This window comes from Phyllobates terribilis, unplaced genomic scaffold (genome assembly GCF_046119375.1).
Source record: "Phyllobates terribilis strain yellow unplaced genomic scaffold, ASM4611937v1 Scaffold_211__1_contigs__length_3443825, whole genome shotgun sequence".
Taxonomy (NCBI): Eukaryota; Metazoa; Chordata; class Amphibia; order Anura; family Dendrobatidae; genus Phyllobates; species Phyllobates terribilis.
The window spans coordinates 2,914,114-2,931,242 of record NW_027362971.1 but is presented as its reverse complement, the minus strand read 5'-3'; the positions used below and the strand labels follow the sequence as shown (position 1 = coordinate 2,931,242).

Genomic DNA, 17,129 nt, shown 5'->3' with positions numbered 1-17,129 from the left:
TCTGCTAATGGATTGCTTCTAGTTAGAAAAACAGAAAATAAATCAATAGCGCAGCAACAACTGTTTAAAAAGAATCTCTAGTATGCTTGCCATCGATCGCTTCCTGAAAAGCATTAACAATCTATTTAAAATTGGGGGGGGGGCTCTAATGCATTTGATGTGTCGCATCGAACAGCAGCAGCAGCCGAGGAGCAAAACGGGGAGCGGTGGCGCGCGTCAGCGGGCAGCAGTGTCGAATTCAAAGCAAAAAGCATTAAAAAAAAAAAGACACCTAAAATAGCAGACGTGCGCTCCTGTCCTGACGTTTTTATTATTCATCTGAAAATCTGCTTTCATATATATTGCAGACCTGCTGTATCAATTTTACATGAAACACACATTTATTATAAATACATTTTGCCACAATGTGGATTTCAAATTGCTTTTGAAAAGAGAGAGGTTAATCCAGCATGAACTTTTTTTTTTTCTTCTTCGAGAAACAGTCGTGGGCAAGTCTGTCAGCAGGAAAAATTTTCAAAGAGAGGTTAAGACGGAGAATTAGTATCAAAGGAGGCCTTATGTAAGGTACCGAGGAGCAGCTGGGGGCGTCCCGAGGAAGAGGAAGGCGACCGCAAGGGGAGAAGTAGAAAAAAAAGTCTGCTTCATGTGAAAGTAAAATGATTAAATGACCGGACAGGAATCAATTATTGAACCGCCCGCCATAGAGTGCACTGTTCTTCAATCCAAAAAGTGACACTCATATACTATATAGAGTCATTACAAACAGACTGATCTATTCCAAGTGTTTATTTCTGTTAATGTTGATGATTATGGCTTACAGCCAATGAAAACACAAAAGTCATTATCTCAGTAAATTAGAATACTTTATAACAGCTTGAAAAATGATTTTAAAATCTGAAATGTATGTCCAGTAAATGCCCTCATTACTTGGTCGGGGCTCCTTTTGCATCAATTACTGCATCAATGCGGCAATGTGGCATGGAGGCGATCAGCCTGTGGCACTGCTGAGGTGTTATGGAAGCCAAGGTTGCTTTGATAGCAGCCTTCAGCTCGTCTGCATTGTTGGGTCTGGTGTCTCTCATCTTCCTCTTGACAATACCCCATAGATTCTCTATAATAGATTCTCTATGGGGTTAAGGTCAGGCGAGTTTGCTGACAATCAAGCAGTGTATGTATATATATATATATACACACACACACACACATACATACATATATATATGTATGTATGTATTACAGTACAGACCAAAAGTTTGGACACACCTTCTCATTTAAAGATTTTTCTGTATTTTCATGACTATGAAAATTGTACATTCACACTGAAGGCATCAAAACTATGAATTAACACATGTGGAATTATATACTTAACAAAAAAGTGTGAAACAACTGAAAATATGTCTTATATTCTAGGTTCTTCAAAGTAGCCACCTTTTGCTTTGATGACTGCTTTGCACACTCTTGGCATTCTCTTGATGAGCTTCAAGAGGTAGTCACCAGAAATGGTCTTCCAACAATCTTGAAGGAGTTCCCAGAGATGCTTAGCACTTGTTGGCCCTTTTGCCTTCACTCTGCGGTCCAGCTCACCCCAAACCATCTCGATTGGGTTCAGGTCTGGTGACTGTGGAGGCCAGGTCATCTGGCGTAGAACCCCATCACTTTCCTTCTTGGTCAAATAGCCCTTACACAGCCTGGAGGTGTGTTTGGGGTCATTGTCCTGTTGAAAAATAAATGATGGTACAAACTAAATGCAAACCGGATGGAATAGCATGCCGCTGCAAGATGCTGTGGTAGCCATGCTGGTTCAGTATGCCTTCAATTTTGAATAAATCCCCAACAGTGTCACCAGCAAAGCACCCCCACACCATCACACCTCCTCCTCCTTGCTTCACGGTGGGAACCAGGCATGTAGAGTCCATCCGTTCAACTTTTCTGCGTCGCACAAAGACACGGTGGTTGGAACCAAAGATCTCAAATTTGGACTCCTCAGACCAAAGCACAGATTTCCACTGGTCTAATGTCCATTCCTTGTGTTCTTTAACCCAAACAAGTCTCTTCTGCTCGTTGCCTGTCCTTAGCAGTGGTTTCCTAGCAGCTATTTTACCATGAAGGCCTGCTGCACAAAGTCTCCTCTTAACAGTTGTTGTAGAGATGTGTCTGCTGCTAGAACTCTGTGTGGCATTGACCTGGTCTCTAATCTGAGCTGCTGTTAACCTGCGATTTCTGAGGCTGGTGACTCGGATAAACTTATCCTCAGAAGCAGAGGTGACTCTTGGTCTTCCTTTCCTGGGGCAGTCCTCATGTGAGCCAGTTTCTTTGTAGTGCTTGATGGTTTATGCAACTGCAAAGTGGGGACACTTTCAAAGTTTTCCCAATTTTTTGGACTAACTGACCTTCATTTCTTAAAGTAATGATGGCCACTCGTTTTTCTTTACTTAGCTGCTTTTTTCTTGCCATAATACAAATTCTAACAGTCTATTCAGTAGGACTATCAGCTGTGTATCCATCTGACTTCTGCACAACACAACTGATGGTCCCAACCCCATTAATATGGCAAGAAATCCCACTTATTAAACCTGACAGGGCACACCTGTGAAGTGAAAACCATTTCCGGTGACTACCTCTTGAAGCTCAATCAAGAGAATGCCAAGAGTGTGCAAAGCAGTCATCAAAGCAAAAGGTGGCTACATTGAAGAACCCAGAATATAAGACATATTTTCAGTTGTTTCACACTTTTTTGTTAAGTATATAATTCCACATGTGGTAATTCATAGTTTTGATGCCTTCAGTGTGAATGTACAATTTTCAAAGTCATGAAAATACAGAAAAATCTTTAAATGAGAAGGTGTGTCCAAACTTTTGGTCTGTACTGATATAATATATATATATATATATATATATATATATATATATATATATACACACACACACATATATACATACACTGCTCAAAAAAATAAAGGGAACACTTAAACAACAGAATATAACTCCAAGTAAATCAAACTGTCCACTTAGGAAGCAACACTGATTGACAATCAATTTCACATGCTGTTGTGCAAATGGAATAGACAATAGATGGAAATTATTGTCAATTATCAAGACACACTCAATAAAGGAGTGGTTCTGCAGGTGGGGACCACAGACCACATCTCAGTACCAATGCTTTCTGGCTGATGTTTTGGTCACTTTTGAATGTTGGTTGTGCTTTCACACTCGTTGTGGCATGAGACGGACTCTACAACCCACAGAAGTTGCTCAGGTAGTGCAGCTCATCCAGGACGGCACATCAATGCGAGCTGTGTCCAGAGGCTGGAGGCGATACCAGGAGACAGGCCAGTACACCAGGAGACGTGGAGGGGGCTGTAGGAGGGCAACAACCCAGCAGCAGGACCGCTACCTCTGCCTCTGTGCAAGGAGGAACAGGAGGAGCACTGCCAGAGCCCTGCAAAATGACCTCCAGCAGGCCACAAATGTGCATGTGTCTGCACAAATGGTTAGAAACCGACTCCATGTGGGTGGTAAGAGGGCCCGACGCCCACAGATGGGGGTTGTGTTCACAGCCCAACACCGTGCAGGACGCTTGGCATTTGCTACAGAACACCAGGATTGGCAGAGTCGCCACTGGCGCCCTGTGCTCTTCACAGATGAAAGCAGGTTCACACTGAGCACATGTGACAGACGTGACAGAGTCTGGAGACGCCGTGGAGAGCGATCTGCTGCCTGCAACATCCTTCAGCATGACCGGTTTGGCAGTGGGTCAGTAATTGTGTTCTGTGGCATTTCTTTGGAGGGCCACACAGCCCTCCATGTGCTCGCCAGAGGTAGCCTGACTGCCATTAGGTACCGAGATGAGATCCTCAGACCCCTTGTGAAGCCATATGCTGGTGCCGTTGGCTCTGGGTTCCTTCTAATGCAGGACAATGCCAGACCTCATGTGGCTGGAGTGTGTCAGCAGTTCCTGCAAGATGAAGGCATTGAAGCTATGGACTGGCTCGCCCGTTCCCCAGACCTGAATCCGATTGAGCACATCTGGGACATCATGTCTCGCTCCATCCACCAACGTCACGTTGCCCCACAAACTGTCCAGGAGTTGGCAGATGCTTTAGTTCAGGTCTGGGAGGAGATCCCACAGGAGACCATCCGCAACCTCATCAGGAGCATGCCCAGGCGTTGTAGGGAGGTCATACAGGCGCGTGGAGGCCACGCACAATACTGAGCCTCATTTTGACTTGTTTTAAGGACATTACATCAAAGTTGGATCAGCCTGTAGTGTGTCTTTCCACTTTAATTTTGGGGGTGACTCCAAATCCAGGCCTCCATTGGTTATTAATTTTGATTTCCATTGATGATTTTTGTGTGATTTTGTTGTCAGCACATTCAACTTTGTACAGAACAAAGTATTCAATGAGAATATTTCATTCATTCAGATCTAGGATGTGTTATTTGAGTGTTCCCTTTATTTTTTAGAGCAGTGTGTGAGATATATAACACACATACATACACTTTATATAGCGGCATTAATTCCATAGCGCTTTACAGACATTATCAGCACTATCCTCATTAGGGCTCACAAAAATTGCTTGATTGAGAAGCAGTACAGGCCGGTCCCTTTCCATTACAATAGCACCAGGCCCGGATATTGGACTTTCTGCCCTTTGCAGACAATAAGCCGATGGCCACGTCTTGCAGATATAAATTGGCACTGACTGTGTTCCAAGTTCTATATTAATGGAAATGTCTTCCTTCGGTTATTTTATGCAACCATCTAATGCGGCATCATTAAGAGCCAGAGTAATGAGTTTTTGCTTCCTTTTCAAAACTCAACAGATGTGAAGTGATAAAATCGTGCCATCCCCCTTAATCTTTTTTTTTTTTTGGGAGAAAAGGAAGAGCAGTTTTCATTGCAGTGTCTTGCAGAGCAAAGAGGCGACATGTTCCTTACACTTATAATTAAGTGATAATGCACGGAGCATATACAAACAACATTTCTTCCAAAAGCCTGTGGGGCGCTGGGGCACCGATTCATGGCCGAAGAATGGATGCTCCAACAGAAGACAAATCGCCTCCAGTCTCCACAAGAAGAAATTAGGTTTCTTAATTGCTCATAATAAATTACAAAAATATACTAATGTGAACAGAAAAAAAAAAGCAAAAAAAGGCAAAGCGTTAAAGGCTATGGACTCCTCTGACATGGAAACAAAAAAATATATATATATATATATATATATATATATATATATATATATATATATATATATATATATATATATATATATATATATATATATATATATATATATATATATATATATATATATATATAAAATCTAATGTAATATATATATATTTCAGTTTGAAAAAGAACGAAGGAATGAACACTGCAGACCCCTTGATGTGCAGTTTGGAAAATGATCCAAGTTTCAGTTTTTTTAATATTGTAGTAGTGTCTCTCCCAGTAATATAGGCTGGATGTAACATCTGTGCAAATCCAGGATGCTGCTGCCTTTATTTGTTCATTTGTCAGCACAGCTTCTATCCTGCACTTCTTACAAAGTTTTAGTTTGCAGTGTTCATTGTTTCATTAAATTTCAGACCCCCTTGACATGCAGTTTGGAGCATGATTCAAGTTTCATTTAACTTGTAGGAGTGCTTCTCCCAGAAATATAGGATAGATGCAACGTCTGTGCAAATCCAGGATGCTGCTGCCTTTTTTTACTCCTGTATCAGCACAGCTTCCATCCTGCACTTGTTTCATTCTTGCCTCCAGTCTGTTGAATCTGCTCTCCATAAAAAACATAAAAGATACTTTCCCCTCTCTTCAATGCAGATCTGGACACAGCTCCCTTCTGCTATCTCTAACACTGAGTAAAGGAAGGTGAGAGCAGAAAGTCAGTAGAACCAGTAACAGGAGCTCAAATGGATATTTGGATTTTTGGCAGATCACTCAGGTACATAGAAGGATTTAAAGATTCTATTAGCCGCAAATTAAACCACGTAAACATTTATATAGGTGACTTAGCCTCTATGAAAATCATTCATACTGCCAGTATACATTTTAATGTATTAGTGGCTGAGAAAACGAGGACGACGACGACTAGGAGGAGGAGGAGGACTAGGAGGAGGAGAAAGAGGACTAGGAGGAGGAGAAAAAGGACTAGGAGGAGGAGGAGAAAGAGGACTAGGAGGAGGAGGAGAAAGAGGACTAGGAGGAGGAGGAGGAAGAGGACTAGGAGGAGGAAGAGGAAGAGGACTAGGAAGAGGAAGAGGACTAGGAGGAGGAAGAGGAAGAGGACTAGGAGGAGGAAGAGGAAGAGGACTAGGAGGAGGAAGAGGAAGAGGACTAGGAGGAGAAAGAGGAAGAGGACTAGGAGGAGAAAGAGGAAGAGGACTAGGAGGAGGAAGAGGAAGAGGACTAGGAGGAGGAAGAGGAAGAGGACTAGGAGGAGGAAGAGGAAGAGGACTAGGAGGAGGAAGAGGAAGAGGACTAGGAGGAGGAAGAGGAAGAGGACTAGGAGGAGGAAGAGGAAGAGGACTAGGAGGAGGAAGAGGAAGAGGACTAGGAGGAGGAAGAGGAAGAGGACTAGGAGGAGGAAGAGGAAGAGGACGAGGAAGAGGACTAGGAGGAGGAAGAGGACTAGGAGGAGGAAGAGGACTAGGAGGAGGAAGAGGACTAGGAGGAGGAAGAGGACTAGGAGGAGGAAGAGGACTAGGAGGAGGAAGAGGACTAGGAGGAGGAAGAGGACTAGGAGGAGGAAGAGGACTAGGAGGAGGAAGAGGACTAGGAGGAGGAAGAGGACTAGGAGGAGGAAGAGGACTAGGAGGAGGAAGAGGACTAGGAGGAGGAAGAGGACTAGGAGGAGGAAGAGGACTAGGAGGAGGAAGAGGACTAGGAGGAGGAAGAGGACTAGGAGGAGGAAGAGGACTAGGAGGAGGAGGAGGACTAGGAGGAGGAGGAGGACTAGGAGGAGGAGGAGGAAGAGGACTAGGAAGAGGAGGAGGAAGAGGACTAGGAGGAGGAAGAGGACTAGGAGGAGGAAGAGGACTAGGAGGAGGAAGAGGACTAGGAGGAGGAAGAGGACTAGGAGGAGGAGGAAGAGGAAGAGGAAGAGGAGGAAGAGGAAGAGGAAGAGGAGGAGGAGGAGGAGGACGAGGAAGGGGAGGACGACGACTAGGAAGAGGACGACGACGACTAGGAGGAGCAAATCTCTTACGTGCGGCTCCTGATATTCCATCAACAGAAAGATGCAGATTGAGTTCAGGAGGTGAGCACTGCCAATCAGGATCAGGGGAAGTGCTACAAATGCAAATTGGGGGCATAATGGGGCAAGGGGTCCTTGGCTACACCAAGGTCCCCTCATTTGCATATTGATTGAAAGTCGATTTCTCAGCCACTTATACACTTTACTGTATACTGCCAAGATCCCTACAAGGGCCAAATCTCCTACAAAAATGTTTAAGTACTTTATTTTGCAATTTGGTGGTGAGTGACACCACTTAAGGCCCATTTACACTGCACAATTATAGTGAACTAATCCTGCAGTCTAAACAGGCGTGCCGATATCTCTCTGCACAGCAGCACGAGTCGTGTTTACACAGGAAAGTGCGCTGCCGAGAACGATGATCTTTTGTGCAGCGCAAAAGATCATTTCACCCAACGAACAAGCTGTTAAAATGACCGCCAAGGTCAGTGCTGGTCATCCAACACGGCACACACTCTCTTTTACAGACTCTTTAGCAGCAGAATAGTAGAAACTTTTTAATGAAGACCATTTAGAAAATTCTTAGGAAGCAAATGCAATAAAAAAGAAAATCTGTGCGGAGGTGAACAACTTGGTCCCTGGGGATGTGCATGCTGTGGTCGGAGGAATACAGCACCTAAAACTGCATGTGCTGGTGGGTGCAATTTAATACTTTATTGCATGATGCCATAAAAAAAACAGAAATATGCTGCAAAATGATTGCTCCAGGCAGAATGACGAGGATTTCTGCCAAGCATCTATAGCAGAGCTGTCACATATGAATACATCAGTCCTCCTAGGGATCTGTGATGTAACAATTCAGACTCGGGGGGCCTCCGTTTATCAGCAAAGCTGTTATTTTTCATTTAGCGTGTGTTGACTACCTATGTGGGGGTGCCGAAAATTGCAGCATAAAGTGACTGTGTTGTCATAAAGAATCGCTCTGAAGACATGGGGTCTGGGTGGGGGGGGGGGCGTACATGCGGAGGGAGCAGTTTGATCTTACAGATGGCAGCTGCTAAGGATATGGATGACAAAAAGGAGCGGCACCTCTCAGATCCAGCAGTTCACAGTCCTGCGCTGCCTCCAGGCTCGCGCAGATGCCAGCAGTAGTTACTGGGACACAGCTTATCCCCATGATACCCAATGAGCTGAAATGTTCGGAAACTATGGGAACTTTCAGACTATATTGAATTCTTCCTAAGCTGAATGCACTGCATGGAATAATATACAAAATCTTCAAAATCAGTGAATTGAGGTCATCCATGTACGAGTCGGACTACCTGGGGCATCGGTACTCAATGAGGATCCCATATCATACCTGTCACCAGGGGCCAGAAGACCGCGGTGCCTGATTTCACATGCTCCTGCATGGATTAGAAGCACTTCACTATATTAAACAGTGCAGGTTTCAGCTAGCAGTGGAAGGGTTAACCTGTTCAGTTGAAGCTCCTGAAGCTTTCCTGCTTTGATGGTCTCAGCTGTTCAGTGTTGGCCACTCCCATCTCCTATATATACTTGCCTCTGGCAATCAGATTGCCAGTGTTTGTTCATACTGCCTGGTTCTTGAGTTGGAGGTGTTGGTTGTTGGAGGTGGCATTTGGAGAGTTGTTCAGAAGACTGTTGCTTGGTGTTTGTGTACACGTCCTCATCCTCTCCTATTTGGTTTCTCCTTCCTTAACTTACTGGTGTTCCACTGTTTGTGAGTGCATTTTTGTATGATTGGTATATTCATTTATCCCTGTCAGTCTTCCCTTGTTAGTCTGGTTGGTGTATTCTTATACGCTTCAACTCCTCGCTTCCCTGGGTGGGGGAGGGGACAGATAAGTGTTCAAATAGAAGCACAGCAAGGTACGTGGCCCTGGCGTCTTCACCATCAGAAGTAATCCTGTGAGTAGGGATAGGGAAGAAGCTCCTAACCCCATAATATCCTGCTACAGTACCAATGCTGAGAACCCCAGTATCTTAGGTGCATGCATTGTGCAATTCCTCTTCTAAATATATTAATCCAATGTTTATTACCCATTTGGTAAAAGCGAGATTGGTACTGTCACCAAACCTTTTTCTTCCACGTTCTGGTGCCAAGTTACATCCAGAGCTGCATTCATAATACTGAAAGCTTTAGATGCAAAATCTCCATGCCTACTTTCCAGGATCGAATTTTGCTTGGGTGATTTGCAAAAAAAAAAACGTAAGTGTCCCTTTATTCCCGCTAATAACAAGCGCTAGTCGATGATTACAAGAGCTCAACTAACGGATGTCTTAAAAGGAACCAGTGTCTCGATTCAAGATGCCTAAACCACGGACAGCATGAAACAGAGCAAAAATATACCGTAGTTTGATTTCTGAAAACCAGGTGGGACCCAAAGGGAGAGACAAGACTACTCCAGCATCGTCCCCACTGACTTTTCCTAAATCCGTTCCAGGTGATTGACAGGTTTCTCCAATCTGTGTGCTTGACGAGAGACCAGTCAATCACCTACAGCGGTGCAGGCAGAATCGGTCCAGGAGGCGGCATCGGACTCCTCTCTCTGCCTCTCTCGGCTCCTATATGGTTTGGGCAGCATGTATCGAGTGACAGGTTTCCTTTAAGGATGTATTGGTGAATAATGTTTAAAGGGAATGTGTCGCTAAATGCAACTATTAAAAAAAAAGTCAATATCAACTTTGAAATAAAAAAAATATATATATAAGTTTACATACCTTACAATTTTCACACTAGCACTGACCCCATTTGTTTGCATAGCAGCATTATGTGAGCATGCATTAATCTGTGCAAAGGTTAATGTGAATAGAGAGGGAGGAGGTGAGCTGTGACATCACCTATTGCGAATGGTGGATCCTGTGTTATCTACCGTATATAGAGGTGTTATCAGTCATTGTACAGGAGGAGGAGGTGAGCTGTGACGTCACCTATTGTGAATGATGGATCCTGGGTTATCTACTGGATATAGAAGTGTTATCAGTCATTGTAATCATGTCTGTGATGATAATGAAACCGATGAAAAGTCTTCTGCGTCTGTAAATGATGCAGTTGAGCCACAATAATTGCCACACAGTTTGTCACAAAGTGTTGCAGTTTTGCAGCAAGTACAAGAGAATATGTTTTTTTTTATGGGTTTCTACTATGTTTGGAGCCACAGCAAACCACAATACAATTCAAAGTACTGTAGAAAATAAAGTAGACTGTGCAGAAAGCAAATCTGGTGCGATTATAGAAATAAATGAAAAAAGTGAGTGGAACGTAGCTGTGTGTGTCACAGGAGTAGAGCGGATAATGAATCCATAGAGGTCATTGTGGGTAAGAAGAGAGGAAGGAATGGCATGAAGGCAGAATATACAAGGAGGAGAAGTAGAGCAGGGAATTGGGAGGGTGTGATCTTCTGCCGTACAAACCCCAGGAATAGCAGTCCATGATCTGCCGTCTACAAGTGATGGCAAAGAGCTTCAAGAAAGCAAGAAGACAACAGAGGAAAATATTCCGCATGGATGTTACATCAGGTGAAGTGCAAAGTGCTCTTATCCTTAATTACCACCAGCCATCAGATCATTTAAGAATTTAGAATGAAAAAAGCTTTACAAAAGCAATGAGAGACCTCACGTGGCCCCGATCTACTGAGCTCTCGCCAAGTGATGAGGTATGAAAGGGTTCTTGGATATTACACGTATCTGATGGGGATGTAAAAAAAACACCATAACTCGTCAGAGTACATTACCACCATGAATGATATGAGCCCTTATACACTAAAGATGTTGTCCACTACTTGCACAGCCAGTTCTCATTCCCTAGGTTTCCCCCAACCCTTGTAAAATAGTAATGCCTATACTGAGCTCGAGTGTTGCCGCTGTTCCAGCGGTGTCGGTGCTGTTCCAGTGGTGTCGGCGCTGGCTCTCCCTTAACGTCACCCAATCCCAGCAGCCAATCAGCACTAGCTTTATTCTCCTCTTTTACAGACGGAATTGACTTTCAGAAAAAGTAAGCAGCAGCTCTCACTTCCTCCAAAAGTATGCGCGGTGTCCGGAGAGGAGAGTAAAGCCAATGCGGATTGGCCACAGGTATCATGTGACAATGTCAAGAGATCCCCAGGAGAGCCAGTGCTAACACCGCTGGAACAGCGGTGATACCAGAGGTGAGTGAGTATAGGCATTATTATTTTACAGGTGAAACATAGGGCTTGACAAAAGTGCTGTCCAAGTAGAGGACAAACCCCTTAAAGGGGTATTCTCAAGTTTGAAAGTTATCCCCAATCCCAACGGGTAGAGAGTATCTCCTTGATCGCTGGAGGTTCGACTGCTGGGACCCCCACTGATCCCGGAAAGCGGGGCTTGTGAATGGAAAGGTGGTCAATCAATCCTGCGCACTACCGCCCCATTGATCCTTAATGGGATAGACGGCAAGTCTTTGGTATTCCCATAAGAATGAATGACGCAGCGGTGCTCTTGATCGACCACCACTCCTACATCTCGGAATCGTGAGGGTCCCGGTGGTTAGGAAGTTCTTCCCTATCCCAAAAACAGAGGACAACTTACAAAATCTGACAATACGCATTTAAAAGATCAAACTGATTAGTAAACCCAGGTCTGTGTTTGGGTTGCGCAAGTCAACAGTGTGAATTACAAGGAACGTTCTGCATTAAATGCACTTCTCATGGGTTTAATAATGCATGAAAAGTGCACTTAAAGTGTTCAGATGCCTGAGAAGACATTAATTCACTAACAGATCAATTGGAATTAAATGCTCTAGATAAAAATTTCCTTGTATGCTAATTACATGACATTTAACACTGAGATGTTAATCCGATTATGATCCCACACAAGGGCTACTCGGGTCGTGAGACCTGACAATTGTGGTGACACATTGCAACTTCGCATCTAATGATTGTCAACGGGATCAGGTTGTTATGACCCGCAGCCACATATTTCGCAAAAAGTCCTGTTGGATTTTTGACTGCAGGTCACGCATGACTGTGCACCCATATGCTTCGAAGCAAGTCGCGTGTGGCTAGTCAGGATCTACATTTTACTGCGGGCACAGCAGTAATAAGATCGGGTGCTACTTGTGTATCAGGAGACAAATGCAAATACATATATCAAAACCAGACTTAAGATATACAAGAAACTGTGCATACCAAAAGAAGGACATTTTATTAAAGGGGTTGTCTGGTTTACTTTAGAATTGAGCCGCAATGCTCATGCTCAACCTACGCCATTCCCCATCGGGCTGCAGAGTGTTGGGGAAACGTGCCTTACACGCCTATAGGTTAAAAGAAACTACCCGCCGAAAAAAAGAAAAAACTTACTCAGTTATCTCCTCCGTCACAGTGTGTTCCACCTGCAGTCGAGAGTTGACCTCGATGAAGTAATGTTTGCCATGTTTATCCACAAGGAACTCAACAGTACCTGCATTTTCATAGCCAACCTGCAGACAAAGAACACAGAGTATGAGCATAACCATTAAACTAAGTGTAGAAAACCTTGTAAACAGTCATTGTCCTAAGTCTGAGGTCATGGTCATTAGGACAATCAGAAGAGGGCTCGATGGGACAAAAGATAATTTTACAGCAATTACTCAAGGCCACTGGACAAAATCCGACTATGTAGTAGAATGAAAGTTCAAAATTGATTAAGTACTTCTCGAATCCGCTCTTTCTTCAATCCCAAGTCAACCCCAATTCTTGTACATTTCCTTATCAGATGCCAACTAGAATACTACATCTTAAAATCCTTCAATTCATCACCTCCTCGCCCTAGTTTTTCGATCTTCCCGTTCCTCTACTGCACTGCCAACGTCTGACTGAACCTATTCCTGATGCTGCGATAAAACTTAAGAGACATCTGTAGAATATTGATATTATATGCCACAAATGGATGACAGGTGTTGGACCGTCTTCCAGGACTCCAATGTATCAGGAGATTAGAAGTCAATTTTTACTACTCGTTGGCACTCCAGAAAGTAAAAGGTTATGGATGCAGCTCTGTCCATTGTGAGTGCTAAATTGACCAAGTGTTTTACTGCTTCAATAAAGTGACAATGAGGATTGCCACACACGGGCATGGCCACCTTTTCACCTTTGTTTACTCTTACTGGAAGGCCACAAAGTGTTCAGGAGGAGACCACCATTCTCTCCATGGATTCAGAGATGGCCACACGGTGCACCATTAATACTTAGCTATCCTGCTCCTGCCTAAACAAAACTCGTCTTCTCACAGACAAAGAATACATCCAAGAAGCCACCAGAGAGAAGAATATCGGTCATCAGAGGTTTGGGTGCAGAACAGATTGGCATTGTGGGACACATGTTGTGCACCCATGATCTACTGACCCTACTCTGTGCCAGTCATTCACTGGCTACGTATCACCAAGAGAATACTAATGACGACACGACTCTCTAAAACCGGTCCCACTTTATACAACTTTGCCTTAATCTCCCTTGTGGTCATCATGTGGTCCTCTTCTCTGCTTTTCTCTTCTTTAGTCTTCTATCCTCTGTATGACTCTCGTTAGCCCAAAAATAAGACCCCCCCCCCCCCCCTTGACCTTCATAACACCTTCCAAAGAGCAGCCTGAAAAGCCCCATTAACGACATGACTACTCTGCTTCTGATCTCACCCCTGCTCCTCCCAAAGATTATAAGCCCTCAGGGGCAAGGCACTTTTCGTCTGTATCAGTCTGTCATTCCATAACTCATGTCTTGTGTAGGTTTTTTTTTGGCTCTTTATTTTATGCATTCAAACCCCTAGATATTTCTCTTGGAGCTAATGGCGCAATGAAATAAATAATCTACAAGAAAGGATGAAAATGTTTTTCCGACCGTGATTCTCTTATCCGATCTCAGAGATTAAGATTACTTTTTTTTCCCAGAAAGTAATGAATAGCCATAAAGGACACAGAGTGCTCATTCCCCTTGATCTATTCCTCATGCGGAGGGACAGACTCTTTAGGACTTGTGTTGCCGGCTGTCTGAGTTCAGCTATCCATACCCAAAATGAAAAGGTCACATGATTGTACTTGCCAGATCTGGAACCATGCCCAGACTAACAACTACAACGTAGCAAAAAGTTTAACATTTAGTTTGGCAGAGGAAGCGCAGTTTCTGTATTAAATCAGCAAATCCAAATGTATTAATTATAACATTCAAATAAAACCTGGGCAAATGTTATGCACATTACGGTAGGAATACACTGAATCATCGGTGATGCTTTATCGTCCGGTATTGTTGGATACTTTACTCAACCCTTTCCATTTGTCCTCTCGAGCACAGCTGTGTTTTGGCATCTGTGGGTCACATTGGAGGTCCCCATTAGCTGTAATGGAGGTCTCAAACACTGGAAGATCTGACGCTTCACACACTTACGGAAGCTCAATCTACAAGGACAGCCGATCAACTTTGGATTCCAGCATTGGAACAACTCTCGATCAGCTCATTGTCAGGAAAAGGCACAACTAAACCCTGACTGGACACCAAAAAGTTGCGAATTGTGTCATCTTTGGTTGGGTAGGACTTGTTTTTCCAAACCATCATCTTGACCTTTTTGTTATATAGGGGGCATCATCCTGCTGAAAGAGACAACTGTCAGAGTAAAGCTGCCATGAAGGGGTGGATATGGTCTACAACTATGTCTAGAGTAGGTCACATCCACATGAATGTTAGGCTTTTCCAGCAGATCTAGAGTATCATATTGCCTCCACCAGCTCGTATTCTGGTGCCATCTCTTCCTCATGGCTGTCCACATGATGCAAATGCAAAAAAAAAAATGGCTTCTCAGACTGGGCAACCTTCTTTTGCTTTATGGCCAAGTTCTGATGCTCATGTGCACATTTAGACTCTTTCAAAGTTGGTTAGCATGGTCACTGACAGTTCTGTGGCTTTGAAGCTAGCTGCCATGCTGAATGTGTTTGTCCCACCAACCCATCAGCCGAACAAGGTTTCGATGGATCGCTTGGCTGGCAGCAAATCTCGGCCAGCTCTCATATATAGGAGCACTCATTCTGCAGAAGAACTATAGTTTCTCCAAAAAAGAGCTGCTGACTGATACGTCTTGCGGCGGCTTATCTCAGAACAACAATTTCAGCAGTCGATATTGGAAATGCCAGATTGATACCTCCCCATATACATTTTCTGGGGCCCCAATACAGAGAGAGTGTAGGCCAAACCTATCGATATCGCAGGTTCGACCAACATTAGACTAATAGGTGTGGTGGCCCTTTGCTCCTCTGTAGGAGCAGACCAGAGACGCAAGCGTTCGATTCCAACGGCATGCATCAACGAGCCTTAGGAAGGACAACCGGTGAACCTGAGACATAGTCATAGCTTTTCTAAGATCACTTTCAGATGGTACTACACTTACGAGAAGCAGTGTCACGTAGCCATCACAATATGACTTACGTCAAAGTCTCTAGGACCCTTGTACTTGCCAAATTATGCAACTTCCCTAAGACTAAACTGTTCACTTGTCTAATGTATTCCACCCCTTGACAAATGCCATTGTCACAAGATAATCAATGTTCCTCACTTCACTTATCAATAGTTTTAAGGTTACGGCTCATCTGAAAAAGGCTGGTGTGAAGACGCCATAAGACAATGATGAATCGCTTTGCTTCTGAGCTCAACTCACTGCACAGCTAACAAAACAGAGATATGTGCGTTAACAACTAGGTTTCATGGCTACTCGGGCACACCTGAGCAAGAATAATGTCATCGATACATGACATGATCCTAAAGGAGAATCAACGTAAATTTTATCAGCACCCAATGAAAAAATGAAATTCCGGACAGGTTGTTATGAGACGCATTGCCCCTATGATAACCACTATGACAACATTGAGCTGTCAGAGCACGATAGAAACAAGAATTAACATGAAAACCCAGAATATAATCTTCTGAGATGATAGCAGCTGATCAGACCCCCTACTGACGTTAGATTGATGACCTATCCCGATGGGAAAGTAGTGGACATTTCCTTGGTTATACAATTTTTAAACTCTTTCCTTTACATCAGGTTGAAAACAGAGATTAAGCAGCCTAACCATTCAGGAGTTTATGGGCAATAGGTTATGTAAAAAAAAAATATTTTTTTTTAAATTGGGCTATATTACTAAAATGTTAACATTTCTACAGCCTCTATGAATCACAGTGCATTGGCAGCTTCTCTAAGGCAAAGTTCAGAAGAATGTAAAAAACAAGGCTGACAAACCAGCTGACTGTGAGATTCACAGTGATCACATTCTGCAGCCACGTATGTACAGTGAAACATAGAGGCTGTAGAAGCCAAACTGTTTTAAATTTTAAATGAAACCAGACTATAAAAAATATTTTAAACCAAAAACATGTATAAAAATAAAAAATAAAATGAAAAATTGCTAGTTTTTTGTCTAATACTTTGCATTAAACTTTGATAGCATTGTACTGTCAAAATAAAATAAAATAAATACAATTAAAAAAAAAAAAGACTACAAATATATAGAAATAAAGTTTTCCCAGGAATATGGTGTTAAAAAAAAAAAAAGCCAAGACTATGAAAAAAAAAAGAAAGTAGTTTTCTGTGGATATTGTGGAAATGAAGGTCACAGGTATTAAAAAAGAAAAATTGAGCGTTTGACTTCTACAGCCTCTATGAATCAGTGCATTGCCGGCTTCTCCAAGACAAATATAAAACAAGGCTAACAAACCAGCTACCTGTCAGTGTGGCACCCCAGGGGTCTGGTTTCCACAGTAACAGCAATGTTATGTCTGAGAGCAGGTGGGAGGTCTCTTGGTCAGGGATCCTGTGCATGCCACACCTCCTGCCCAGTCCAGGGAGGGGAAGAACTTCCCCTATATAAACCTAGGGCTGAGGCAGGGTTAGAGAGTAGAGAAGAAGTAGAGACAGAGAAGAGAAGCAGATCTAGGAAAA

At 43.3% G+C, this 17,129-nt stretch overlaps 1 protein-coding gene across 2 annotated transcripts in view; it reads right to left on the bottom strand.

Moving 5' to 3' along the window:
- Nucleotides 1-17,129, bottom strand: part of PC (pyruvate carboxylase) — a 416,466-nt gene that overhangs the window by 229,363 nt on the left and 169,974 nt on the right. For both annotated transcript variants that reach the window (XM_073665354.1, XM_073665355.1), the window contains exon 8: nucleotides 12,536-12,654. In XM_073665354.1, the coding sequence (XP_073521455.1) occupies nucleotides 12,536-12,654 (119 nt within the window). The remainder of the gene's footprint in view (nucleotides 1-12,535; nucleotides 12,655-17,129) is intronic.